General features: G+C 42.3%; 1 protein-coding gene across 3 annotated transcripts in view; it reads right to left on the bottom strand.

Annotated features, from left to right (window-relative positions):
• The window catches only part of LONRF1 (LON peptidase N-terminal domain and ring finger 1), a 39,458-nt gene extending 16,095 nt beyond the window's left edge, over nt 1-23,363 (bottom strand). The window contains exons 1-6 of one of the 3 annotated variants that reach the window (XM_070068512.1): nt 22,522-23,363; nt 9,030-9,148; nt 6,772-6,894; nt 3,588-3,737; nt 1,049-1,142; nt 860-956 (exon numbers count right to left, since the gene is read on the bottom strand). In XM_070068512.1, the coding sequence (XP_069924613.1) occupies nt 860-956; nt 1,049-1,142; nt 3,588-3,737; nt 6,772-6,894; nt 9,030-9,148; nt 22,522-23,254 (1,316 nt within the window). In that variant the 5' untranslated portion in view covers nt 23,255-23,363. Of the gene's footprint in view, nt 1-859; nt 957-1,048; nt 1,290-3,587; nt 3,738-6,771; nt 6,895-9,029; nt 9,149-22,521 lie in introns of all 3 variants that reach the window. The other 2 variants (XM_070068511.1, XM_008274063.4) reach the window with 2 other exon arrangements.
• Between the last annotated feature and the right edge of the window lie 4,454 nt (nt 23,364-27,817).

The following is a 27,817-nucleotide window of genomic DNA, read 5'->3' as shown; positions in this document are numbered from 1 at the left end:
TCATTTTATCAACTTAATGATTTTAAAAGGCTTGTAAAAGCCACAGTATATAAAATTCATAAAAGAGAATAACCTACTAAATATTACAACTGAGCTGTAAATATTAGGCTTACTAGTAGACATGATACATGAACAACACATAAAAAGCTACTTTTACTAACTTTATAATTATTTCCTAAATATTATACTTGTGAATTTCCTAGGAATACTGTTAGTTATAGGTGTTTAAGAATTATCTGGTCTAATCCCTTGCAATCACAGATGAAGAAACAAAGGCGTAGAATTAAGAGACTGACTCAGGAACAGTTAGTTCCTATCAGTCTAGCGTGACTAGTCCCAGGCTCCTAAATTCATGAATCCTTTGAGTCAATCATAATTTATCTAAATAAGAAATGTTCTCTTAAAACATTTAGTGCTTTACAATAATAAGCATGCTGCACAATGAAAATCCTTCTCCAGTGTTATTGAAAAAGGATTTTATGATTGTATACACAAGCAAGATAGGATCATATACATAAGATATAAAATTACAATTCTTAGGCAAATCTAAAACCATGTATATATCCAAGTGTTAGTGGTATCAGTAATCTCATAGTACTTTACACCTTCCCAGATTCTTTTGTGACTCATTTGATTCCCACAATGCTGTGATAAAGGCCACACAAGTACTGACTCCATTTTCTAAATAAGAAAAACTGAGGTACAGATTCAGTTATTTGCCCAATGTGTGAAAGGCAACCCTAGGATTAAAATTCACATTTTGATTTTTATTCCAGTTTTGTTATTTTTACTATTAATACCTTGATCCATACTATATTTTATGTAAATCAATATCCTCTGTAAAATTTTATATACTTACCTCATGCAGAGAGAACACTCAAAATCCGAGACATCTATTAATTCTTCTGGGATGTCCCCATCAGCTAATGAAAACATACAGACTTCACTGGGATTTTCTATTAAAACAAATAGGATTTGTTGTTCAGGAAAAAGTTGAAGGGCCCTTCTGAACAAAGGTATTGAATGGAAGAGTTAGGGAAATGCTTACCTCCTTGTTTCTTAAGCTTATTTCTCCCATCTTCATTGACCATCACATCCTGGTCTAAAAGAGACAACTTTCTTTTCAGCAGAACACCTTTCTCCTGAACAGAGAGTAAAGGTTCTGAAGACACTCTTTTCAGACAGTCCCCTCTGGCAGACATGTCTGCTGAATTTATAGCCTGTGCTGATTGAGTACGGCTTAAGCTGCCTTTGACAGGCTCCGAAGTGACCGCTGGTATTTCTTCATTCTACAAAAACACAATAAACAAAGGTGCCACTGTTTCTGTGCTATCCTTTATCCCTCTTGCTAAAAATCTAACTGAAATGAAGTTCCAGAGCTTTATATCGCCCATTTAACTGCACTAACTTTTAATTCTAAATTCTTGGCTAGTAAATGATTTTTGCCAGTACTTAGTACTAGACATCAAACTGACTATGTTACAAAGAGGTTTAAAAGCAGTTACATTAATATAGTTGTATCTGTAAGAAACTGAAGAAACTAAAATAAACATGAAGGCCTTTCAAAAAGTTCACATAAAATGCTTATTATAAAAAATTATACGTTTCAAAACTTTTTGCACCAAAATAAACATTTTGTAATTCCATTTCCTATGAACTTTTTGCAGTCTTCTCATATAGTGTTTTACATATTCTAAGAGACTAAAAATTCTGAAATTAAAAGTTTTCTGACATATAGGTGACCTAAAATTGTGATAATAAATCTTTTACACATAAGGTTTCAGCATAAAATAAAAGGTCAGAGATAAAATCCTATTAAGTGAAAAGATTAAAAGAACTTAAGTAGAGTCTAGTATTTGAAATTTTAATACAATACTATACAGCAGTCAAAAACAACGAAACCCGGTCATTTGCAACAAGATGGAGGAATTTGGAAAACATCATGCTGAGTGAATTAAGTCAGTCCCAAAGGGACAAATATCATATGTTCTCCCTGATTGGCGACAACTAATTGAGCACCAAAGGGGAAACTTGTTGAAGTGAAATGGACACTGTGAGAAACAGTGACTTGATCAGCTCTTGTCCTGACGGTTGATGTACAATGTAATACTTTATCCATTTTAGTATTTTTTTTTGTTCTAGTACCATTGGTTGAACTCTGTAATTAACACACAATTATTCTTAGGTGTTTAAATTTTAACTGAAAAGTGATCCCTGTTAGGAATTTGGAAAACAGTATGTTGAGTGAAATAAGCCAATCCCAAAGGGACAAATACCACTTGTTCTCCTTGATAGGTGACAACTAACTGAGCACCAAAAAGGAAACCTGTTAAAGGGAAATGAACACTATGAGAAATGGTGACTTGATCAGCCCTCACCCTGACTGTTGATGAGCAACTTAATATGTTATCCCTCTTAGTATTTTTTTTGTTTGTTCTACTTAATACTTTTGGTTGAATACTGTAATCAATACACAATTCTTCTTAAGTGCTGAAACAACTGAAAAGTGATCGCTGTTAAATATAAGAGTGGGAATAAGAGAGGGAAGAGATGTGCAATTCGGGACATGCTCAAGCTGACTTACTTCAAACAGTAGAGTTGGAAACATACCAGGGGATTCGAATTCAATCCCATCAAGGTGGCATGTACCAATGCCATCTCACCAGTCCCAGTGATCAATTTCTGTTCACAATTGATCGTAATGATAGGACTAAGAACCAAAGGGATCACATAAACAAGAATAGTGTCTGCAAATACTAGCTGATAGAATCAAAAAGGGAGAGAATGGTCCAACATGGGAAGTGAGATACACAGCAGATCCATAGAATGGCAAATGTCCTAACAGCACTCTGGCCTCATAATCAGCCCTTAAGGCATGCGGATCCGGCTGAAATGCCCATGAGAGTATTTCAGGCATGGAAAGCCAAGACACTCTGGGGGAAAAAAAAAAACCTAAATGAAAGATCTCCACGAGTGAGATCCCAGTGGAAAGAATGGGTCATCAAAGAAGGAGGTACCTTTCTCTGAAGGGAGGAGAGAACTTCCACTTTGACCATGGCCTTGTCTAAAAATTATCAGAGTCAGTGAACTCAGGGGGCTTCCATAGCCTTGGCAGCTCATGACAAGAGCCTAGGGTGATTACTGATACCATAAACAAGAGTGTCAATTTGTTAAGTGAACAACAGGAGTCACTGTGCACTTACTCCTCATGTAGGATCTTTGTCCTTAGTGTGCTGTACATTGAGATTTAATGCTATAACTAGTACTCAAATAGTATTTTTCACTTTATGTTTCTGTGCAGGAGCAAACTGTTGAAATCTTTACTTAATGTATGCTAAACTGATCTTCTGTATATAAAGAGAATCGAAAATGAATCTTGACATGAATGGAAGGGGAGAGGGAGTGGGAAAGGGGAGGGGTGCGGGTTGGAGGGACGTTATGGGGGGGAAGTTATTGTAATCAATATTCTGTACTTTGGAAATTTATATTCATTAAATAAAAGTTAAAAAAAATCAAAAAAAAAAGAAATTTTAAAAGTGAATATTTACTTGGTGCTAAAACCATGACAAGCTTTTCTCACCCCTTACCTGTTGTGGGCTGAGCTCACTGGGGGATTGAGATTCTCCCATTACCACAGGGAAAACAAAAGGTTTGTTTTTAACACATGGTAATGAACTCCAGGAAGACTCCTTTAGGTCTTCTTTTAAGTTTTCAGGTGATAACAAATCACACAAAATCTGTAAGAGAAATATTACAAAAGTAGTAGAAAATGTGAAATTTTGGGTTAAGGATAATTTAATATAAATTTACCTAAGAGGGATTTTGAGATTGCTTGGTGGGGCTGGAGTGGTGGCACAGCAGGTTAAACAACCACCTGCAACACCAGCATCCCATAGGAGACCGGTTTGAGTCCCAGCTGCGTTACTTCTGATCCAGCTCCTTGCTAATGCACCTGGGAAAGCAGCAGAGGGTGGCCCAAGTGCTTGGGCCTGTGCACCCATGTGGGCGACCTAGAAAAGGCTCCTGGATCTTGGCTTTGGGAGTGAACCAGTGGATGGAAGACCTCTCTGTTCCTTCTCTCTCCCCAACTCTGTAACTATGCCTTTCGATTAAATAAAAATAAATCTTAAACAAAAGATTTTTAAGATTTTTTTCTAGACATTATTTTAATAAGCAGAGGAGAAGAACTGGTTAGGTAATAAAACAAATTAAAAATTTTTATGAAACCAAAGTATACCTCAATGGGGATCAAATAACCTCAAAGAAATGATTCAAGACTTTGAAGGGAACCAGGGACTGGTTAGGTGACTGAGAAGGTAACTGAGGAAAAGGCAGACCTTTTAATACAAGGATTATAAGAAGAAGGATCTTATGTGATGTCAAAAAGGTTCATCTCTGAATATCTGTGAGCCATATCCTAGTCAAAACAGTTCATGGCTCATAGCAATGCAGATTTTAAAGTTGGAATTAGACTACTTATGTGAACTAGAGAACCTGGACCTCTAACTATAGAATTCTGAAATTCCCTATACTTACATTAGCTTCTCACTGACAACTAACCTATGCGGCAATCACCACATAGCAGCTGCTCTGTAACAGTAGGAGTTTAACTAGGCCACAGCTGCGGAATCACAATTTCTGGATGTCTAAATCAGAAATAAATCTGAACTCTCAAAGAGAAGGGGCAAGTTAACATGGGGGAAGACCCTGGCTAGAAAGACTATGAGAAAGGTTCTGATCTTTTTCTGGCTGTCAAACAAGCTGCAGAGCATTTCGTAATGTCTAAATTTGGAGGTCTCATTTTTCAGCTGTATACTCTCTCAAATACACAAGAATCAGAGTAATTCACAAATCATTATGAAAGGAAATATACACAACAGAAATAAAATTGTACAAATAAACAAATATTTAATATTTATTTATTTTACATTTCCTTTGATGTCAAAAAAAAAATGTCAAACACAAACCTACCCTATAACCCTGCAACTCCACTCCTAGGAATTTACCAAAGAGATGTAAAAACACATGTGCACAAAATTAATTGTACAGGAATGTTCATAACAGCTTTATTCAAAATTATTTTAAAAACAAAACAAAATAATCCAGACACAAATCACTACTAACTGAATACCACATCATGGTCTGTTCATATAATGAAATATACAGTCACTAACAAAAAGAAAAAAATTACAGGATGTATTTTTAAAATAGTTAAGCAAAAAGAAGAAAGCCACAGACAAAAAGAGTACACACTAGATGATCCCATTCATATCTCTAGAATAGGAAAACTACTCTATGGTGATAGAAATGTAACAGTAGTTTCCTCTGGGAGCAAGATGATGGAAGATTTACTGGGAAGGAGATGAAAGCATGCTTTAGGGTGACAGAAACATCCTTTATTTTGACTGGAATGCTATTAACACAAGTACATTCATTTTCTCAAAACTCAACAAACTATATAGAATCTATGTGTTTTATTACATGTAAATTATACCACAATTTACAAAAAGCATATGGAGAAAAACAAAATATTGTAAAGCATCTTTGCTGGGATCTGAGAAAAATGTTCTCCTATTTTAAGGTACATATGGATCTCTTGGAATGCTTATTATGATGCCTCCATTCCAGAGATGATGATTCCAAAGGCCTATGACTAGGGGAATGTTCAACATGCACTCCAGGCAATTTTGACAAAAACCCAGAAACACGACCAAGGTGACAAATCACATGGCCTGTTTTGAGAAGATTGAGGAGAGCACCAGCACAGGGAACCTGAACTTTTATTAGGGTTGATTTTCTCAAAGAATTTTTTTTTCAAGATTTATTTATTTGAAAGGCAGAGTTAGAGAGAGAGAAAGAGAGAGAGGTCTTCTATCCACTGGTTCATTCCCCAAATGGCCACAACAGCCAGGGCTGGGCCAGGCCAAAGCCAGGAGCCTGGAGCTCCATCCAGGCCTCCTATGTAGGTGGCAGAGGCCCAAGGACTTGGGCCATCTTCTGCTGGTTTCCCAGGGGCATCAGCAGGGAACTGGATCAGAAGTGGAGCAGCCGGGACTCGAACCTGCATCCATAAGGGATACCCGTGAAGCAGGTGATGGTTTATCCCGCTACGCCACAGCGTCGGCCCTCAAAGAATTTTTTAAAGACTACTCTCACTAGATGATCTGTGCTGAAGGCTATTTTTTTTTCATGCTAGCATATCAAAAGGCCCTAAAAAGTTCTGAAGAAACTTGTTAAATTTGTATTAACCAAATATTTCCCAAAGTCATTTGATCAGAAACCCCTCTTCCCTCTTCTTTTTTCTTCTCTTTAATTAACACCTACTAACACACCACAGGCAGCACACATGTTAGAAAATGATATATGGAGCATTAAGAAAAATAAGGCAAAACAAGTTGGGGCAATACTATTGGCAGCATGGAAAGAAAGCCAAGCTCAGAGCCCAAGCCAAAGACACAGGCCAGGTTAATAGAGTCCTGAGCAGAACATCAGGACAGCAGTTTTTAATTAAAAACCTCAGTCTGGTGTGGACTGGATAAATTATTAGGGAATGTCTAAATTAACTAAGCAAAAATATTGCACCAAAATATCTGTGAATGAAATGTTCTGATTTCATCCAATAACTTAATACACTAAGCATTCAAACATGAAAACCTCTCAAATTGCTCTGAAGTTAGATTATTCACTTATAGTAACTTTCCAATTAGTATTTTAAAAAAAGATCTGTGTTTTAGCCCTGCCTGGAAACATTATGGTTGGTAAACTGATTACCTTTTCTACTTGCAGCTTTGCAGGTGCAAAATCTTCATCAAGGGCTAAGCACTGAAGAAACAGCTGTAAGGCATCACCTAAGAAGCCAGCATCATGGAGTACCTTTCCTTTCCTGAAGTAAACCTTCAATGGAAGCACACAAACAAAACCTTTATGGATGAAACTGATTTTCAGGAAAATCATTATCAAGAAAAGAAAAACAAATAACATGCTCAAAAATGCTGATTTTGGAATTAAATAACCTTGAGGAGGTCAAAGCCTAATCATAAACATAATCTGTTTACTTATTTTCCTTTTTATTTAACTGCAAAGGCACATCTACCCATTACCCTGGAGAAGCACCATCAGGGAAACTGAGGCCCAGACAACGACCCGACCAAAGTTCCACAGCAAGTCAGGGCTCAGCAAGACCATAAACACTATGTTCCCTCCCCTTAAAAAAACTGCTTATTTAATGATTATTGATTTAATAATAATTGTTTGAGGGAGCAAAAGAAATACAATACAGAATTATACTTATTTTAAGATGCATCAAAATTTTTCCTTTATTTTTTATTTTTTATTATAGGAATTCAACATGCTCCATGACAAAAACTGGAACCTTATTTAGATCACTGATAAACAAAAATTCAGTGTGTGAGTCAGTCTACCAATAAAGTGTCAACTGGCAAGCTTTAAATGTGCCTAGTCTACAGAATTTGAATGGAGAGGTTTACAAACCACAGAGTTGTGTTAAATAACATCAGAGAGGCCTAAAATATATTCTTGTCAAATAGTAATTTTAGCTACCATTTAAATAACTGAAGAAAATCACATTTCTGGTATCACTTCAATAGTAAGTCTCGAAGTTTCTTTCCTTTTAAACAGTTTTAAAACTATACACACAAACCACTGCAGTTTCATTCTTAATACATATGTGACTGTATCAACAGTCACATCATCATGGGATTGTTGTATCCATTTCCTTATTAATTTATAATTTTTAAGGCATCCTTATTACACTGTCCTTAATGGCACAGCTCTGAGTTATAGGAAAAAAACACATAAAATAACTTCTAGCTTAAACAACACACATGGGAGGGAGACAGATTGCCTTTGCAGTTAAATAAAAAGGAAAATTAGTAAACAGATTATGTTATACACATTTCTTTAGTTCTTTTTAAAACTGCCTAATCACCCCCTTGCTATTATAATGACAATTTTCCAGCCTCAAAGATTTACCTTTTTCCATAATTAACCTCCTTGATCCAAACTTCCTAGTCCAGACTGTATCTGCCTTCACAAAATGGCAAGTTATTTCTTTGCTGAAAATTTTTTTCTTTTTTTTTAAATTTTATTTAAGGTATACATATTTCATATATTTCCTATATACAGATGCAGGAATATAATGATACTTCCCACTCTATTTTCCCTCCCAACCACACTCCCACCCTCCTCCATCTCCTATTTCCATTCTTAATTTTTATGAAGATCTATTTTCAGTTAACTTTATACTCATAAGATTAACCCTACACTAAGTAAAAAGTTCAACAACTGATATGAAGAAAAAAAAAACCACTGTTTCTCAACAGTCCAGACAAGGGCTATTAAAAATCATGGAATCTCAGATCGGTGCCATGGCTCACTAGGCTAATCCTCTGCCTGCAGCACCGGCACCTTGGGTTCTAGTCCCGGTTGGGGTGCCAGGTACTACTAGTCCCACTTCCTCCTCTTCCAGTCCAGCTCTCTGCTGTGGCCCAGGAAGGCAGTGGAGAATGGCCCAAGTGCTTGGGCCCTGCACCCGCATGGGAGTCCAGGAGGAGGCGCCTGGCTCCTGGCTTCAGATCGGTGCAGCAAGCCAGCCATGGCAGCCACTTGGGGGGTGAACCAATGGAAGGAAGATCTTTCTCTCTCTCTCTCTCTCTCTCTCACCAACTCTGCCTGTCAAAAAAAAAAAAAAAAATCATGGAATCTCAAAATGTCAATTTCACACCCACAGATTACCTTTTAGGTAGTCTGTTGAAAAATTTTAATGCCTCTCTTGTTTTTCCTGTGCCATGAATTCAGTGTGTTCCTCAGTTTGACACAATGGTTTCTTCTAATTCAAAAAATTGTCAGATTATATCATCCATTTAAGAACTGACTCCAGATTTCTAGAATGTTATGATTTTTGCTTAAAGCAAAATATCTGTTTTGCTAAAACTTATAACCATAATTGAATGCATGTTCCCAACAGGTGAAATTTTAAACTTTATGCAAATGTAAAACAGTGATTTTACCTCAGGCCAGTTTGGAAGTTGAAAAAGAACTGCATTTAAATCTTCTATGGCTGCTTTAAACTCTTGGAGACCAGCATATGATTCTGCTCTGTAAATTTTTAGAGTCAAATCACTGGGCTCTGAAATAAATATTTTAAAAGGATATGATTATTTTTAAAAGATTATCATATAATCCACAAAGTATTATCATACTCCATTAAGAAATGATTTAGTGATTCTAGAGTCAATATCTACCAAACTAAACTTTATAAGCCAAGTACAGAATAGGGACAACCCCTTTTACATGTTGAATCTTACCTAGATATTACCATTATTCTAAATAGATTATTTTAGCAGAGGAAATACTGAAAATGCTTACAATATGAATTATCATCCCTAAGTAAAATAATTTTAAGACAATCTACAAAAATTTTTAAAAACTTGTTTTAAATGCTTAAAAGACTTGCCTTTTAATAGTAATTTTGAATCTTTATTACTTTACTTCTTAATCATTGTTCATAAAAATGAATACATGTGCAACTTTTGCACACAGAAATCCTATAGTGACAAGGGACTGACCAAGGCTCAATCTATCGAGGGCATATAGTGGTCCTATTCTAAAGGATAGAAGTTAAGAATCGGCTGGTAGGAGCTCAAAATTCTAATTTTGGTATTCAACCATCTCAAAATATATTGAAGTGGTATGCAGCTGGCCCAGTAGGCTGCCGGTTTGAATGCACACATCCCATTTTGGAACGCCGGGGTTTAAATTCTAGGTCTAGCTCTTGATTCCAGCTTCCTGCTAATGCAGACTCTTTGAAGCATTAAGTGATGGCTCAAGAAGTTGGGTACCTGCCAGCCAATGGGAGATCTGGCTTGTGTTTCTAGCTCTTGGCTTTGGCCTGATCCTAACCTGGACAACTTGGGCACAGGAGGAATGAACTAGTGGATGGGAACTGTCTGTTTCTTCCCTGCCCTCTCTCTGCCCCTCATATAGAATAATTTTATATACATATATAATATATAAAAGTTATATATATAAACATATATTTAGTTTCAAACACTCATGAAGAAAAACACTTTGTTGTTAATTTCACTATCCTCTACATCCACACTTGCAAAAATAAATCATTCTATGGCTTTCAGCATTTCAGACATTTAGTTGGTTCACTTATATGACTATGATCAATTACTACAGAAACATTGTAAAACTGAAGTCTAAACAAGAAATTAACTTACAATACATCTACAGATGATGCTAACTTGACTTTTCTTTTAGAGTTCCTCATCTCTGAAGCCTTCAAAAACTTATGCTCATAAAATAAAGCTTTTATTATGAGAAGGGTCTTAACACCTGTCAGAAATTTTTTGCATTTCTTTTTATTTATTTGAAAGCCAGAACAACAGAGAGACAGAGCCAGAGATAGACACCTCCCACCTGTTGATTCACTGTCCAAACCCCCGCAACAGTCAGGGCTGGGCTAGCCAAACTCAGGAACCCAGAACTCAATCTGGGTGTCCTACATTGGTGGCCATGACCCAAGTGCTTGAGCCATCACCTGCTGCCTCCCAAGGTGCATAGTAGCAAGAAGCTAGAATTAGGAGCAGAGCTGGGCCCTGGACCCAGGCACTCGAATATGGGAGTCAGGCATTCCGAGCAGCATATTAATCCCACACAAAATGCACACCTGTATTCTCATCTTTAAATGATCAATTTTTTATAGATAACTCAACAATAAAATTAGGGCTTTTTCAGTTGCTGATGCTTGAAACTGCAATTAAATTGTTCTCTCAATTTTACATCAATGAAAAATGTAAAGGAAGAATGAAATTAATAATTTATGAAAATGTTTTTACTTCCTAAGATACCTAGAATATTTTGTTTCTTAAAAAGAAATAAAAATTGTTATCCATGAACCAAAACACACAGAAATCAAAAGTCCAATATGATTAATCAATAAGTAATTAAGAGTTCCTAACATAAAGCTAGACACTGTAGCTGTTCAAAAATACTATTATTTATTTAATTAAATAATACCTTATTTCTGTCTTTGAGGGACTTACCATCTAAATAGAAATTATTATTTTAATGTGAAACAGCATTGTGTCACACTGATGTGAGAAATACGAGAACTCAGAAACAGACCCGTGAGTACCGGAATAGTCTGCAAACAAGTGCAGGCATTGGCATCCAACTCAGTGGTTCGTGAAGGACTGGGCCCTGGAAGGCCAGCTTTCCCCTCACAGCTGAGATCCTCGCTAGAGTCCTTCAGACAGATATCCAGCACCAGCACCCCAGCAAGAAGTCCACGGCTGCAGCAAGCAGCCGTTCCACTTCTGAATCCCTAACTGGGCTTGTTTCTTTATTATTTTAAATTTTTTCTTATACAGCAAATCCTTACTGCTTTACACTTCAAATGCATGTTCAGAACAGTTGAGTATCTGCCCTTTATCCATGCTTTCCCTGTTCAATCAGCTTTTACAGTTTCTTTAGGTAACATTAGAAGTGACTCAGAAAACCTTTCTAAAAAACTTGTCAATCTACAAAAGTGATAGAGATGCTAATTACTCTTAGCTGGTCCCTACACAATGTATTGAAGCATCACACTGTACTCAATTAATATGCACACAATTAATATGTGCCAATCAAGAAGACAACCAAAGGACACACGGAAAAAAATCCTCCATTCTGACCAAGTGAAAAAAGACTTGTGTCCCCCTCCTCTGTTCACAGAAACAGTCTATTGAGACCCCTACAGAAGACCCTAAGACATTAGTGTGTATTGGGGTAAGAAGAGACGAAGTGCCCTCCAACATGAAAACAGTCATATTTTAAAACTTTTGTTGTCAAACTCCTTGAAGGTCATATTTTCACAGAGAATTTCAAATGTGAATAATTATTTTGAATGACTCTATTAGGGAAAAAAAAATCTCTTCTGGTGAGTTCAATTTCCAATACTTTACATACACTGGGCCTGGCACTGTGGCCTAGCGGCTAAAGCTGCCGCCTGCAGTGCTAGCATCCCATATGGGCACTGGTTCAAGTCCCAGCTGTTCCACTTCCTATCCAGCTCTCTGCTATGGCCTGAGAAAGCAGTAGAAGATGGCCCAAGTCCTTGGGCCCCTGCACCCACGAGGGAGACCTGGAGGAAGCTCCTGGCTCCTGGCCTTGGATCAGCAACGGAAAAACAGCAATCAGCTCCTGTGTCATTAAGTCAAGCCTGAAAGTCAACAAACATTTTAAAGCCTGCTCTCCACCTGACCTTGAGGACCCTGGAGTAAATAGGTCACCCAATCTTGCACTTGCCCATCAGTTGGATGCTCTCAATCTATCACAGGCACAGCATCTCACACCCTTCCAGTTTGTTAAAAAGGTAACAACAACAACAACAAACAACGAAGACTATGTGGTTTGTGATAATGGTGTCAAGTATTAATGATTGTGTTATTAACTCTGTCATCTTATTCTTTACTATCTCTGGTCTTTTTTTCCTGTCCACTAGGACCAGGGAGAGATCTGCTACTTCTCATCATGGTTTATCCTCAATCTTTATCTTCCATTCTGGTTTTTCACCCTAACCTCAGATTCAACAAATTTCTCATTGCCTTATATACTTTTCTTCAAGCTAAGCATGTTCTCCACTGAAAAAGAGTGTTTTCATGATATTCTCTGACTTCCCAAATCAGAATCTTCCTTCACCTTGTCAATTTCACCTCTCAAACTACTTCTCAAATCTGTCTCCCCTCTTTTCCAATCCTACTGCTAGTAGCCCTAGGTCAGGCTCCCTAAATCTTCCATATCATTGCTGTCCATTTTCCCTGCCCCAAGTTTTACCCTACCTATGCCCTCAACCTATGCTGAAAAAAAAAAAAAAAAAAAAAAAAAGGTAGAACAATACAGCAAGTGAGTTCTCCATGGCTGGCTCCTGTCCATTCTTCAGCTTACTTCCTATCATTATTAACCGCCCACTTTAAGTGTCCACAATACCTAACTGCTCACTCTGCCTCCTGGATATCATCCTATCTCATGCCTCCTTCCTTTGTTCATAGGGCTCCTCCCTTACCATACCATTCCTTACTCACCCACCTCCTTTTTGTGTGGATAACTTTCTCATACCACAGGACTAGCTCTGCAATCTCATCCCAAAATGCCTTCCTTTGGGTCTACCTCCATAAGAGCATAAGCCTTGAAGTTAGACTGGCTGGATTCAGTTTCTGGCTCCTCCACCTACTCAACGATCTTGGGAAAAATTATAAATCATCTCTTTCCTTAGCTACAAAACTGCGTTTCTAAAAATTTTACTTTTAAGAAATATTATTTATGTGCTGTTCTAAACAATTTGTAATCTTCAAAATAACCTAATATGGATCTAGTATTGTCCATTTTTTAAATTTGACAATCAGAGAGAGAGAGAGAGAAATAGGAAGAGGGAGAGAGAGACCTCCCATCTGCTGGCTCACTCCCCAAAAGTCTGAAACAGCTCGGGCTGGGCCAGCGCCAAAGCTGGGAGCTGTGAACTTAATCCAGGTCTCTCAAGGCTGGGAGGGACCCAATTACTTGAGCTATTATCTCTTACAGTCTGCCTCTCACAGTCTGCATTAGTAAACCCTGACACTCCACTGTTCATCGTGGGCATCTTAACCATTAAGCTGAATGTGCGCTCTTATCCTGGTTTCTATAGCTAAGGAAATTGAGCAGAGAGAGTGAGTAACTCAGGCAGTCTGGCTCCAGAGTTCTTGTTGCTTACATCTATGCTTTGTTAATAACAGCATCTACCTCACAGGATTACTCAAGACAGTTAAGGCACGCAAAGTACTTAGAACAGGGATCAGTAAGTTGAAAGCATTATTTAAAAACGGAAAGCATTATTTAAGTGTTTGCTATTATAATTATGTTCCTTTACTGAATATGCACAGCATTTATTAGAGTAATTTTAAAATCTATTTTTGAGCTCCCTCTATTACGTCCTGTCTTTGTCACCTCAAATCCTGGCTGTGATGAATGTTTCCTAAACTAGAAGAAATTAATTAAAATCTGATCCCTTACGCTGAATTCATGCTCTCATTTTCTCTTTCCTTAGACCCAGTATCATTACAGGTTGTGCATTCCTTATTCAAAATGCTTGGGACCAGATTTCACAGTTTTTCAGATTTGGGAATATTTGCATAGACCCTACTGATTCGAAAATCTGAAATTCAAAATGCTCCACAACCCAAAACTTTTTGAATGCTGGCCAACAGGACATTCAAAAAAAATTTCAGATTTGGGACATCTTGGATATCAAGATACTAAGGTTGGGGTTCTCGATTTGTATCGTCAGAAGACAAAGTCACTACAAATGGAGATTAAAGAGCAAATTGGCATTTGTGATTCTAGAAACAGGCAACAACTAATTCTACAACATAGAATGGGTGTTCAGATGAGTTGAGCAGAGGAAGTTAGCTTTATAGGAACAAAAGGGCTGAGAAAACAGAAAAAGGATGAAGAGCAGATTGGTCCTTACTTCCTTATGGACTTCTAACAGAGGAGACTTCTTTGTTCAGCTGACTCAGACTGACCGGAATCTCCTGATTTTCCATCTTTCTTCTTTTTTTAAAGAAACTGGCCAGTTTCAAAGTTCAGTTTGATTATCTAGCACTTAACACAAGGGACTCCATTCTGGTTTGCTCTGGTCTGTTGGAGCTAGTGCAGCAGGCTAGTCCAAAACAATGGCAGTATATATTCTGTATTTTTCTTCCATGTGTGTAGATTATATTTTTAATGTCCGGTTTTATAAGATATACCATATGTACTGTTTTTTTAAAGGATTTTTTTTTATTTATTTGACAGGTAGAGTTATAGACAGTGAAAGAAAGAGACAGAGAGAAAGGTCTTCCTTCTGTTGGTTCACTCCCCAAATGGCCACTACAGCCGGCGCTGCACCGATCTGAAACCAGGAGCCATGTGCTTCTTCCCGATCTCCCACGCGGATGCAGGGCCCAAGCACTTGGGCCATCCTCCACTGCCTTCCCGGCCACAGCAAGAGCTGGACTGGAAGAGGAGCAGCCGGGACTAGAACCCAGTGCCCATATGGGATGCTGTGCTGCAGGCGGAGGATTAACCAAGTGAGCCACGGAACCGGCCCCCCATATGTACTGTTTATAACCCTCTTTTTTCTCCATATACTACTAGTCCGCATGATTTTTAATGGCCACAAACTGTTCTACCATACCCATAATCTATTTAAAAGTCCTTACTCTGCAATTAAGTTACTTCCATTTTCTAGTATAAACTACAACACCTATCAATATATCCCTGGTATCACCTTTTTTTCTTTCTCATTTTCCACAGCTGAATGACTACGTAGAAATTTACAAAGATATACAAAGCTTTCAATAAATTCTATTAGACCTCCTTTAAATAAAAACTTTTACACTTCCACAAACTGTGTTTGCTTGTTTACTAAAAACAACAAACTAAAATAGCATCATTATTTCAATATGCATTTCCTGAGTTTGACCTTTAAAATTATATATGAACTGTCTAGGTACACAAAACTCCAAGTTTGTATCCTTTTTCTCATTCTTCGAAGTGTCTATTTCTGATTTATATGTCAGGCTACCAAAATTTCTAATGACTAGACAAAATAAATTTTTTTGCTTCCATTACTTTATTAAGTTTAGTACAGTAGGACTTGGTTATCACAGTTAAGCTGAAGCCTGATAAGCTGTTAATAACTGAGTAATAATGTCCAGGAATAGTTGAGCACAGTAATTAAGATAATAAATCCTGGATTCATAAGATTGAGTTCAACTATCCTTTAGACCATGTAATGCTGCACCTCAGGCTCCTCATCAGTAAAATGCTCACCTATAAACACCATATCCAAAAACTGTCCTGAGGACTGAATAAGAAAATGCGGCACACACCCTGGCACATGAGTGACTCAATCAAGAATAGCTGTTGTCCTTGTCCTTCCAAACAAGCTGATGAAGAAATTAGCTTGGCTCTTTTTTTTTTTTTTAATTTATTTGACAGGTAGAGTTATAGACAGAGAGAGACAGAGAGAAAGGTCTTCCTTCCATTGGTTTACCCCCACCCCAAACGGCCGCTACGGCCAGCGCTGCACCGATCTGAAGCCAGGAGCCAGGTGCTTCCTCCCGGTCTCCCATGCAGGTGCAGGGGCCCAAGCACTTGGGCCACCCTCCACTGCCCTCTCGGGTCACAGCAGAGAGCTGGACTGGAAGAGGAGCAACCAGGACTAGAACCCAGTGCCCATATGGGATGCCGGCGCCGTAGGTGGTGGATTAACCAAGTGAGCCATGGCGCCGGCCCTAGCTTAGCTCTTAATACAAGGTATTAAAGAATATTTTCTATAGTGTCTGTTAGCCATATAAACCTTAGCAAAGGTAAATATTTCTGTTGGGATCAGCAGTGTAAACTGGACAATAAGACAGAACAGGGGGTCGAGGAAGAAGGTGAAGCAAAAGACCAATGCTGTCTTACCAAGGAAAAAGAAACTGAAGAGCAGTCTTGAATTTTAGTGTTCTCTTTAGTCATTCATCTTTTATAAAAAGTGTCCTCCCAATTTTCAAAGGTGCCTTTGCAATGAACAAGGCAAATACTACACAAACTCATGTAAAATTGTACTTGAATATCTTCAAGCTTCTTAGAAACAGTCAACTAATGAGGCTGGCACTGTGGCGTAGTAGGTTAAGCTGAAGCCTGCAAAACCAGCATCCCATAAGGGCACTGGCTTGAGCCCTGGCTACTCCACTTCCAATCCAGCTCCCTGCTAAATGTCCCTGGGAAAGCAGTGGAGGTCAGCCCAAATGGTTTGGGCCCTGCATCCACGTGGGAGATCGGAAGAAGCTCCTGGATTCTGCCTTTGGCCTGGCCCAGCCCCAGCCATTTGCCACCATTTGGGGACTGAACCAGGGGGAATGGAAGACTCCTCTGTCTGTCTCTCTCTGCAACTTTTCAAATAAATAAAATAAATCCTTCTTTAAAGTATTCAACTAAATAAAAGTGAATTTGAATAAAAAAAGTTAATGTATAAATTAAAAACCTAGGATAACTGAATTTTGATAAATTCTGCATTATTTGATAAATAAAAAGATTAAAAACATGGAAGTTACTCAATTTTAAAAGGGCACTTAATAATCATTTATAGCCAGGGAGTGCAGTGGAGGATGGCCCAAGTCCTTGGGCCCTGCACCCCATGGGAGACCAGGAGAAGCACCTGGCTCCTGCCATCGGATCAGCGCGGTGCACCGGCCACAGTGCACCAGCCACGGCAGCCATTGCAGGGTGAACCAACGGCAAAAGGAAGACCTTTCTCTCTGTCTCTCTCTCTCACTGTCCACTCTGCCTGTCAAAAAAAAAAAAAAAAAAAAAAAAAGAGAATCGAGTTTTTTCATCTTCTACATCAATAATATGTGCCATTATAAGTGGTCTTTTTAGTAGCCCTAAAGCATGGCAAAAATCCTTAAAGCATCTTATAAAAAAGCAGAGATAGATATTCTGCATATACTCTGCTAATAAGAAGCCAATTAAGCAGTAAGCCCCATTTTCTGGAAAGACTCATCATCAATTTGTTGCATTTATAATAGAAATTAAAACTGCAAAATCAATAAGGACAAAACTTTATTTTGCACACTTCTGTATTTTCAGCACCTAAAACTCTCAGTATACCGTAAGCATTTACTAAATATTTGCTGAGTGATGGTAAGAATGCGTAAGATTATGCTTCATATGCTAATTCTACATCAACTTTATGCTTTGAAGCAACATATATTTTGGCTTTGACTTCTAACTTAGTGACTTACTTGCCTTGAGAAAGTTCTAAAATCCTTGGGGCTTTTGTCCTCTACAGTCCTCTAGTTAATTACGGGTCCCAACCTTTGCTTTCTTATCTCAAATCTTCTTGTAAGTATTAAGAAAATGGAAGTGAAAATACTGTGACCTATAAAGCACCATATAAATATCAATGTTTACTGTTGCAAGTTCTTTGCACAATAAGCAAAAGCACAAATATTATTGATTAAATTCAAGTATCTTCATTTTTAACTTGATCAAGTTGCTAAAGATATTCTTCAAATACATTCACATTTACCTATAGTTTGACTAATCTTATAATTTAAGCTTTATAGTATCTGTATTTTAATGATATATGATAGGGCCGGTGCTGTGGCGTAGCGGGTAAAAGCCACCTCCTGCAGTGCCAGCATCCCATATGGACACCAGTTCAAGACCCGGCTGCTCCACTTCTGATCCAGCCATCTGCTATGGCCTAGCAAAGCAGCAGCAGGTGGCCCAAGCCCTTGGGCCCCTGATCCCCCATGGGAGACCCGGAAGAAGCTCTTGGCTCCTGGCTTTGGATCAGCCCAGCTCTGGACGTTTCAGCCATTTGGGAAGTGAACCAGAAGATGGAAGACATTCTCATTCTCTCTCTCTCCTCTGCCTCTGTAACTCTTTCAAGTAAAATAAAATAAACCATAAAACAACAGAAAAACATATGGTAGCAACTTAGGGCTGGGAATAAAGGTGTACTCTTAGAGACAGTGAAATCCCCACAGAGTCCCCACATAACAGTTGCAATGACCTTGCTCTGTGCCTCCCTTGGGTTTAGTCTGAACAAAACAAATTTTAAAAAAATGATATATGCTAAAATATCACTGCTGTTTAATATGTGCAAACTAAAGTCAAGATTTTACCTCTACTTTGGTTATATTATTAATGTGACAGAAGACTTAAAATCACAAGATTTGGATTTAAATTTTCACTAAGCCATCTTTCATCTATACTATAAGTTGTACATTTAAAAAGTATGTTAATTAATATTTGCTGCGCACTGACTGTGCCAGGTGCCATTTGAAGAAATCCATGTTTGAACCTGTGTGATTCTCACAACAACCCTCTGAGGTAGACACTATTCTCACTCTCTGGATGGAGAAAGAAAACACAGAGCGGGTGAGGCAACATGCCTGGGATCAGAGAGAAGATAGAGGCAGCCTGTTTGAAGCCAGCCCAGCTTTAATAACTATGCTACACTTCACTCTCCTTCGAGGGGCCTCACTTTCCTTCTGAGGACAGTGTGACTCCACAGGACTCTGTGGAGATCAAATGATATAAAGATTGTAAAAACACTGGCTAATAGTCAAACGACACATAATAGTAAAGACAAAATTTTTCTTCCCCAAATATTTTAGATAAAATGTCTTCCCCTTTATGACCTTTATTTACTCCAGGTCATACAGAAAAATATACTGTTCTGTTGTCTTCTTTTGGGGACTGGGGTAAACACAGGCAGGAGGTGAGGCAGTATAAACATACATTAAAAAGAAAAGGAAGACAGCATTACACAGTAGGATCATTCACTAAAGTCGAGTATAAAGCTCCAATGCAGACAAGACTTTTACATAATATCCTTGAATACTAAAAGAAAGTTATGAAACATCTGAGAGTTAATACCAAAAGATCAATGGATTAAATGTTATCTAAATATATTTCAATTCAACAGGAACTTATGTAATCCCAATGGGAAACTTGTGATTTTGGCAAAGGTTTTCAAGCTTTCCTTTGCTGTTGACAGGGATACGTTAGAATGTGTGTGGGCTTACTGCAGACTATTTTTTCTAGTTAACAGCATTTACTTGATTCATTTTAAGAATTGTGTTAAGAAATTGGAGTGAAGGTCTTTTTCCTTACCAACAATGGCAGTTTCATTAATAACAACAACTGTACAATGATATACATACATTTCAGGTGCCTATCTCACCAACTTGCCAACTCCAAAGAAGTTAAAACCTAACAACTATACAAATAGACACAACTCTACTAGTTAATGTTTCTATTTATACCCATAAACTGTAAATCACTTATAAGTCTGCCCTTTACTGACTATAATTTGTTAACTCTAATCTTTTTCCTCCTACTTCACACCAAGAAATCAAAAGGTAAAGAAACGTGTCATCATTAATACCAATCAGGCACATTTTCAAGTTTGGAATTAATTTTTCAAAGGCCTAATGAGGTGAAAGTTGGGACTTGGGTTCTAGTAATATAAAAGCAGGATTAAGTAGCTAAACAAGCAAAATCCTTATGTGCAGTTTATGTAACTTAAAAAAGAGAGTAGGTCTTTCAGTATTTTTCTGTTTAAAAAATTATATATGTATGTACATATGTACACATGTGTGTGTGTATATGTGTGTGTGTGTTGTTTTCCATACAAGGCCCAGAAGCTTCCTTAACTAAATATTAGTCTTTGGGGTTGGCATCATTGGTCAGGTAGGCAAGACACTGCTTGGGGTGCTGGCATCCCGTATCTGCATGCTGGGGATGAAATCCCACCTCTGCTTCCCATCCAGCTTCCTGCTTACACACTCAGGAAGCAGCATTTGATGGCCCAAGTACTTGGGTTTCTGCCACTCAGATAGGAGAGCCAGATAGAGTTCTTGGCTCCTGACTTCAGCCCCCAGCTGCTGAGGGCATTTAGGGAGTGAACCAGAGGATGGAAGGGCTCACTCTGTCTCTATCACTCTGCATTTCAAATAAACAAAATAAACTTTCAAAAAAATATTAGTCACAGAACATGAAGCTAGACTTAAATCTGTAATGTGTTCACTATTCTTCCAAGGAATAGGACCTCAAAGCTTATAAAGAACCTAATTTAAAAGAATGTCATATCACCATGTCAGGCGTAGATACTGAATAGTGCTGTTGGTGAGTTTTATCCTCTATTTTATACTAGTGATAGAAAACCCTCCTGGGAAATGTGCATGAGCACTTGAGTGGATGACCTATAAAGACCAGATGAACACAAGGCCCACTTTAGAAAGGGACACACAGCTGCCTCTCCAAGCAGCCAGCTGTGTGACTGGGGCAAGTCACTGCACTGCTCCAGCCCTTGCTTTCTCACATGGTCTGTGATAGGTGTTCTATCCAGCCAATTCTGGCTTATTTGCCCACAAGAGGCAGTCAGGTGTATCAGAATTTAATACCCAATTATTTTCCTTTTGTTCTGAGACTATTACCATATTTTACAACTGCCTCCTCCACAGACACACTAAAAGGCCTCAAAAACATGGCAAGTTTGTGCTGTGAACTCTGAAGGTTCTAAATAACTCAAGACACTGTCACTGGTTCAATATGACTAAGCACCCACAGGAGGGTATTTTCAGTTCCACAGTGTCTAAACTTACCTAACACCCAAAGTCAGTTTAATATTTCATGTCTATTTCCTTGGGGATTATTTCCCCCAAGCATTATTTCCTGCCAACACAGCGACATGAAAATCTTGCAATCCACTTCATACAAGTGTCGCCCACAGTGCCACTGATGGTCGTCTGGGGCCTGCATTCTTGGCGGTGGCAGGTCAGCCGCACAGTGCCCACAGTGCCGGGACCAGCATCACGCCTACAAGAGGTGGGGACCAAAAATGTCCCTAGACACTGCCAGATATGTTGCCCTGGATAATGTCCTTGGGGAGGGGGTAGTGAAACCCCCCCCCTAGTAAAAGAACTGATCCAAGAACTTCATTTTTTCTAACGGAAGTTTTACAGGCGCGTCTGGCACAATGTAAAACCGCCTTGGGAAAAGTGCTAACTGAAGTTGGGAAGCCGAGGGTGCGTCCTGGAGACAAAGGAAGAGACAAAAGCCCTACACGGCCTTTCCCCCTGGGCTCGATCTTAAGTGGAAAGGCGAACGGAAGCGAGGCGGTAACTCTGGGTTAGAGACTACCTCTGCATCCCTGCCCTGGGCTGGGCGTATTCCGGAGTCAGCACAATGAAACCGGCGTGACCTGAGAAGAGCAGGTGGACGCCTCAAGATGCACCCACTCCGCGGGCACTTCCAGGTAGGAGCTGACCACCGCGGCCGGAGGGGCCTCGCGGCACTGGGTGCGGGCGCCGAGCTCCCGCCACGCCCACCGGACGTCACCCGTTACACAACGCCCCTCCACCCCAGCTTATGCAATTCTGCCCTCCCGCGGCTTCCAATTGCCCCGGTGACTTTTGCGGGTCGGGAAGGTAGACCTAGCCCGCCCAACCTCGGCTGGGGATCCCCGCCCCGCCGCGATGTCGTCTCCCACCCCCGGGGTGGCCCGGCCCTGCCGGGCCCGAGCCGCCAATTCCCGGAAAGAGCGCGGCAGGAAGCGGGCGGCCGCTCGGGCTCCCCCAGCTCCCACCCATCCCGCGCCAGGGCGGCCTCCGGCCCGGGGGCCCGCAGCTCCGCGCCGCACGCGCGCGCGCCCGAGCGCCAGGCCGCGGCCGAGGGAACCCCGCGCCCGCGCGCCCCTCCCCGCGCCGCGTCACAGTGGGCTCCCAGGGCGATCCCCATTGTGACCGAAGCACCCCGGGCGCCGCCCCCTCCCACACCCTCGAGCACCCCGAGATCCCGCACGCCGAGTGCCCAGCGGCCCCCGGGGAAGCAGGGCGAGCCTGCCCCAGGGCGCAGACCCGCTCTGGGTACCCGGCCCGCCCGGGAAAGGAGGGTGGGGTCGGTCGGGCCCGCGCCGCATCCCCGCGCCGTCACCTGCTCGCAGCGCCTCGCAGGCGGCGGCCAGGGCCTCCCGGTAGCGCCCCTGAAGCAGCAGCTCCCCGAGCCGGCCGGCCGCCCGGGCTCGCTCGCGCTGACCCGGGAACCACTTCTCGGCCAGGTGGTTGAGGACGACGCTGGTTCTGAAGTCCGAGGCCGCGATGGCGGCGGCCAGAGGCGGCGGCCGCGGGCCGGTCCCCTCAGCACCCGCGGCACTGGCGACGGCGGCGGGCGGCAGCCGGTCCCGGCAGAGGCGGCAGCGGACGCGGAGCTCTCTCCGCAGGCAGCGGCGGCAGTAGCTATGGCCACAGGGCACCGTCACCGGCTCGCTGAGGAAGCCGCGGCAGCCCAGGCAGCTGAGCAGCCCGCCCGCACCCGCGCCGGCAGCCGGGGCCGCGCTCCAGCCCAGCCCGTGGCGGAGCCGGTAGTTGAACACCAGGCAGTCCACCAGGGTGCCGAGGCACTCGGGCCTGACCGGGGCCCCCCGGCGCAGCGCCGCCGCGTACGCCTCCAGCGCTCCCTTCAGGTGGCCGCCAAGCGCCAGCAGCTCGCCGCGGCGGAGCAGCAGCTCCCAGCGCTCCGACTCCGCGGCCGCGCGCTCCAGCTGGTCGCCGCCGCCGCCGCCGCCGCCGCCGCCGCCCACTTCCCAAAACCGGCCTCGGCTCCGGGGCCTGAGGGCCGTCTCCCGACTCCCTCCCGGAGAGCCCCTCGCCACGGCCGGAGAAGACATGGCCCGCGGACGGCTGCTCCGCCGCCGCCGCCGCCGCCGCCGCCGCCCGCCGCCACGGTCCCAGAGCCTACGGGGCGCGCGGCTCCGCACGCGGCCCGCGAGCAGGGGGGCGTGGCGCGCGGACACGGCGGGGCGGCGCGCGCCCGGGAAGCCCCGGGGGCGGGGCCTGCGTGGGGCGGGGCCTCTGCCGAGGGGCGGGCCCAGGTCCGGGTCCAGCGCTCGGGACTCCCCCGCACCACCCGCGGCCGCGTTCCCGAGGAGTCGCCGGCCCGGCCCCGCCTAGCCCCGCCCCTTCCGAGCCCCCTGCGGGTGGGGGACGCAGGTCAGATGATCCCGCAGCGGGGATCTAATTGGTTTCTCGGGAGAGCAGGGCCTGGCGTGTTACTAAACAAAGCCCGAAGGATCCTTTATCACCCACCCGGGGCTGGCCTCCCCGCCGACGACCCCGCCTGCAGCGGCCCCCTCCCTCGCCTCTGCTCGGTGGGCGCTGCTGTGCTGAGTGGACCCCCTCCTCGCGGGACGGAGGCCCACGCCGCCCGCGCTCCCCCGACGCACTGCCCCATCGGGCTGGGGACCTGCGCCCTCGCCCTGCGCGGAGTCCGGGTCGTCAGGTGCAGGGTGGCGTCTTAGGTGTATGCCTCAGGTTACAGAGGTGGCGGGCCCGCGACAAGTGCCGTCTGACGACTTCGTGACTCGACTACCGTCGGTCTACATTAGACACAAACGCAAAAGTCCGCAGCTCCCTCCAGTTTTTTCTGGTGCCAAGTGGCCGCGGCCTTTCCAGTTCAAAACTCATTTCCTAGCTCGCGGGTTCTTGGGGTGCCGGCTGTATCCCCCTTCCAGCTGGGGGAAGTCTGTATTCCCCAAGGAAAGATGCCTTGCCCACGGCAGGTACTCTCTCCCTACATCCCGAGTTGGGTCTGCAGCTTTACAGACAGAACAAAAAGAAATGATCCCACTTGTAGGTAATGGGTTATACTTCCTGGAAGTTGACAGCAGCGAGTGTAAAACTCTCAATTGAAAATATTTATAGTTTTGAATATAGGGTTCTGGGTTGTTAATGTTGGAAGAGACTTAAAACTTTTTAGTTACTTTGCAGACGGTTGGAAAAGAAAAGTTTACTTGTCCGAATTCACACAAGTAATGAAGAGAGAGGATTTAACTGCTATGTTATGGTATTGATAATAGTTATAGATTCATTCCCCAAAAGGGAATGAACAAAAAGCTGACCGAGAAAATACTGAGACACACAAGGTGCAGAGACACACAAGGTCACTTTTCATTTACATTGCGCCTACAGCAAGTTGTAGTGGGATCCAAGCCCCGTGGCCTAATTGTTCGGTGTGTATTCACAGGCATGAACTTAAATCCAATCCTAATCCCCCTGAATTGCGACCTCTCAGCCAGCAGAACGATGACTTGAGTCACATGCCCACAGACCAGCTTGAAGCTACAAATCCCAAAGACTGAGTATCCCTATGCACGTGCCCTTTGACTTACGGGATGCATTCTTGTCCGTAACAGCAGCTTGCCAAACGTGCAGTGGTAAACAGCTAATAAATGTGATCGTGATCATACAGTGAGTTGAGCGAATTGATAAACACTCAGATGTCTTTTCAACACTAGTTTAAATCCATTCTGGGATTTCCCCTCAAAGTAAAATGTGTGGTTCAGAAAATCATGAAAAATATCATTTGTCCTTTGGAGTTTCATTCCCTAATAGACAGATAGGACAAATAACCACATCTGATTCGGATGTGAAATAAAATGGCACAATTAGTATGGTACTGGGACTGTGGCAGGGCAGGGAGGGGAGGTTGGGACTGTGGGAGGAATCTTGCTGAGCTCTCCTTGGCATTTGTGAATGGCTATGATTCGTGTTTGCTGGTTTATACATTTACATAACTTGTTCTCATTTATGTAACTTATTTATGTAAGAGGCTGTGCAGCCGCTGTGGCCTTTGGATGCTGCACAACCTCTTCTGAATCAGGAAGTGTAGCAAAGCAGTCGCTGGCACCCTAACAGGTCACTCTGCATTCTGGACCATCAGAAAGGAACCTGCGCTTTGATGCAACTGCCCTTTTTTTTTTTTTTTTCCAGTTCAAAAGAGACAGAGAAATTAGTGTCTTCATTCATTTTTTAAAATGTAGGCTTTGGTCTCTGACTCAGCCAGCAGGCTGTGATGGAAAAGAGGGAATCCTGCAAGTCAGCCCGGGAAAGCAGGAGAGATGGAGGACGAGTTCTCCTCTCTCTTCTGAGGAGTGTTAACTTGTGTCATTCTTAGCTAACGAAGTAGTAAAATCCCGCGATTTGTATTTCATTTCAGTTTTTTCGTGTTGTGTTCTAAAATAGATCAGTTATGTAAGAGAGTGAGAAGAAAAGCGTATCTGTTTCCTAATTTGGAAAATGCTTATCACCACGTTCCCTGCTTATTCCTCCCGCCCACTGCCCCACGGTAAGACTCTTCCTGATATAGTTCGGTAAACTCCTATTTAAGAATAACATAACACAGTGCTTTTCTTGCTCATAAGTCAGCTGAAGATTTGTATTGGAACCTTCTTTTTTTCTGGCGATGGTTGACTCTGCCATTTGTTTCTTCACATTCTTATCATTGAAAAAGAGAGACTGAATGTAAGCTTTAAAGAGCCGAGCAACAAAGCGTGTCCTCTTCCTCATTCATGCCAGTGGATAGCATTGTGTTCAGTGCAGTGAGGACGGTAAACTCTCAAATCTCCCGTCATCAGTGCCTTTTCTACGCCTAGGAGAAAACTGAGATCTGAGTAGCTCCTGGTCTAAGAGAAAACATCCTGGAGAGGGAATCCAGAACCCTGGTGCTGCCTGTTTCTGCCTCTCTGCCTGGGGACAAGTCACCTGGCTTCTCTGGGTGACATTTGCCATCTGTAAATAGAGAGAAGTGAAACTGCCTCCAAGGTGCCTTCTGCCTGTGGGGCCCAGCCCTAGGGTTTGTTTGAGTCTCCCAGACCCAGGAACAGAGCAATGGGGCACCTGATGAAAATCTAACAGCATAAGGTGCATTCTGAGAATAGGGGGGGGGTACCAAGAAACACACAACATGGGCATGGCCCGAGCTCTGTTCCCAGGAGGGAGAACCAGTCTGTCAGTCTGTGGGTCATGACCATGGGCAGACCTTGGACAGGGACCCCCTACCACACACACCTCCTCACCCTTGCTGTAAATCTGAGAGGCTGGAGGAAACCTCATGAGGAGGGGGGTTATATAACTAAGGCATTTGGGGGGAAGTTTATATAAGATGCTAAAAATATAGTATATGATTGCTATAATAGCGTTCCAAGTGAAAAGCCCTAATGAGGACAAGCAGGGTAGGTTAAATAGAAGTGATCTTAAGTAGATATCTAAACCCAGTTACCTGCATTGACTACTTTCTAACCAAGTACAGTTTACCACTCAATACTAAAATATCCTGTTATCCCTATGGCATTTATGACCAAGGGTTTCAAGAGACGCTGCCCTTGCTAAGGGCACCTTTCTTTTTTGTTGTTGTTAAGATTTATTTATTTATTTATTCAAAAGTCAGAGTGACAAAGAGAGGGAGACAGAGACAGAATCTTCCAGCTGCTGGTTCACTCCCCGAATATCTGCAGCAGCCAGGACTGAGCCAGGCTGAAGGCAGGAGCTTGGAACTCCATCTGGGTTTCCCAGGTAGGTGGCAGGGGCCCAAGCACTTGAGCTGTCCTCTGCTGCTTTCCCACCGGACTAGCAAAGAGCTAGATCGTAAGTGGAACAGCTGAGAATCGTACCCCTTCCCCAGTATGGGATGCTGGTATCGCAATCTGTGGCTTAACCCACTGCACCACAATGCTGGAAGGGTATCAGTCTTAACTCTCCCTTTCTAATGAAGACTCTAGAAATGCTAAGTGTATAACTCATATTCTGTTTCATTGGCAGTCAAATTGATAAAATGAATGCATTTCCCAGGATCGAGCTATTAAAAAGAAATAAAACCTCATATATTATTTAGCAAATTCTAAGAATTGGCCACAGATGAATTCCCCTGGCACTGCCCATTGTCCTTCCTTGCTGCCCACGCCTTCAGCACTTACCATCATCTGATCTATTATACATGAGTATGGACTGTTTGTGTGCATCCCAACAATGCAAGCTTCTTGAGATCTGGGGTGCCTGCCCAGCTTTTTCCCTGAAGTGTCACCAGCACCAAGGCACCAAGAAGACATGAGATCATTGTTGAGGTATCATCTTCTTCATTCTTGTTAGTGACAACAGCTTACTTAGCATTCGCACACTCATTTCTCCCCATCTCCTCTGTTACAGACTGGAGGTTCCCCCCAAAATTCATATGCTGAAATCTAATTCTCCATATGACAGTATTAAGTGGAGCCTAAGTCATGAGGCTGGAATGCTCGGGAATAGGAGTAGAGGCCAGAGATGGCTCCCATTGTGTTCAGTCATGGGAAAACACTATAAAAGACAGCTATCTGCTCTCACTAGCAGTCGACCATGCCTTGATCTCAAACCTCCACCTCCAAGAAGTGTAAGAAACAAGTGTTTGTCATCAGTAAGCT

This window comes from Oryctolagus cuniculus, chromosome 2 (genome assembly GCF_964237555.1).
Source record: "Oryctolagus cuniculus chromosome 2, mOryCun1.1, whole genome shotgun sequence".
NCBI classification, from domain to species: domain Eukaryota; kingdom Metazoa; phylum Chordata; class Mammalia; order Lagomorpha; family Leporidae; genus Oryctolagus; species Oryctolagus cuniculus.
The sequence above is the reverse complement of the archived record's forward strand: the minus strand, read 5'-3'. Positions and strand labels throughout refer to the sequence as shown.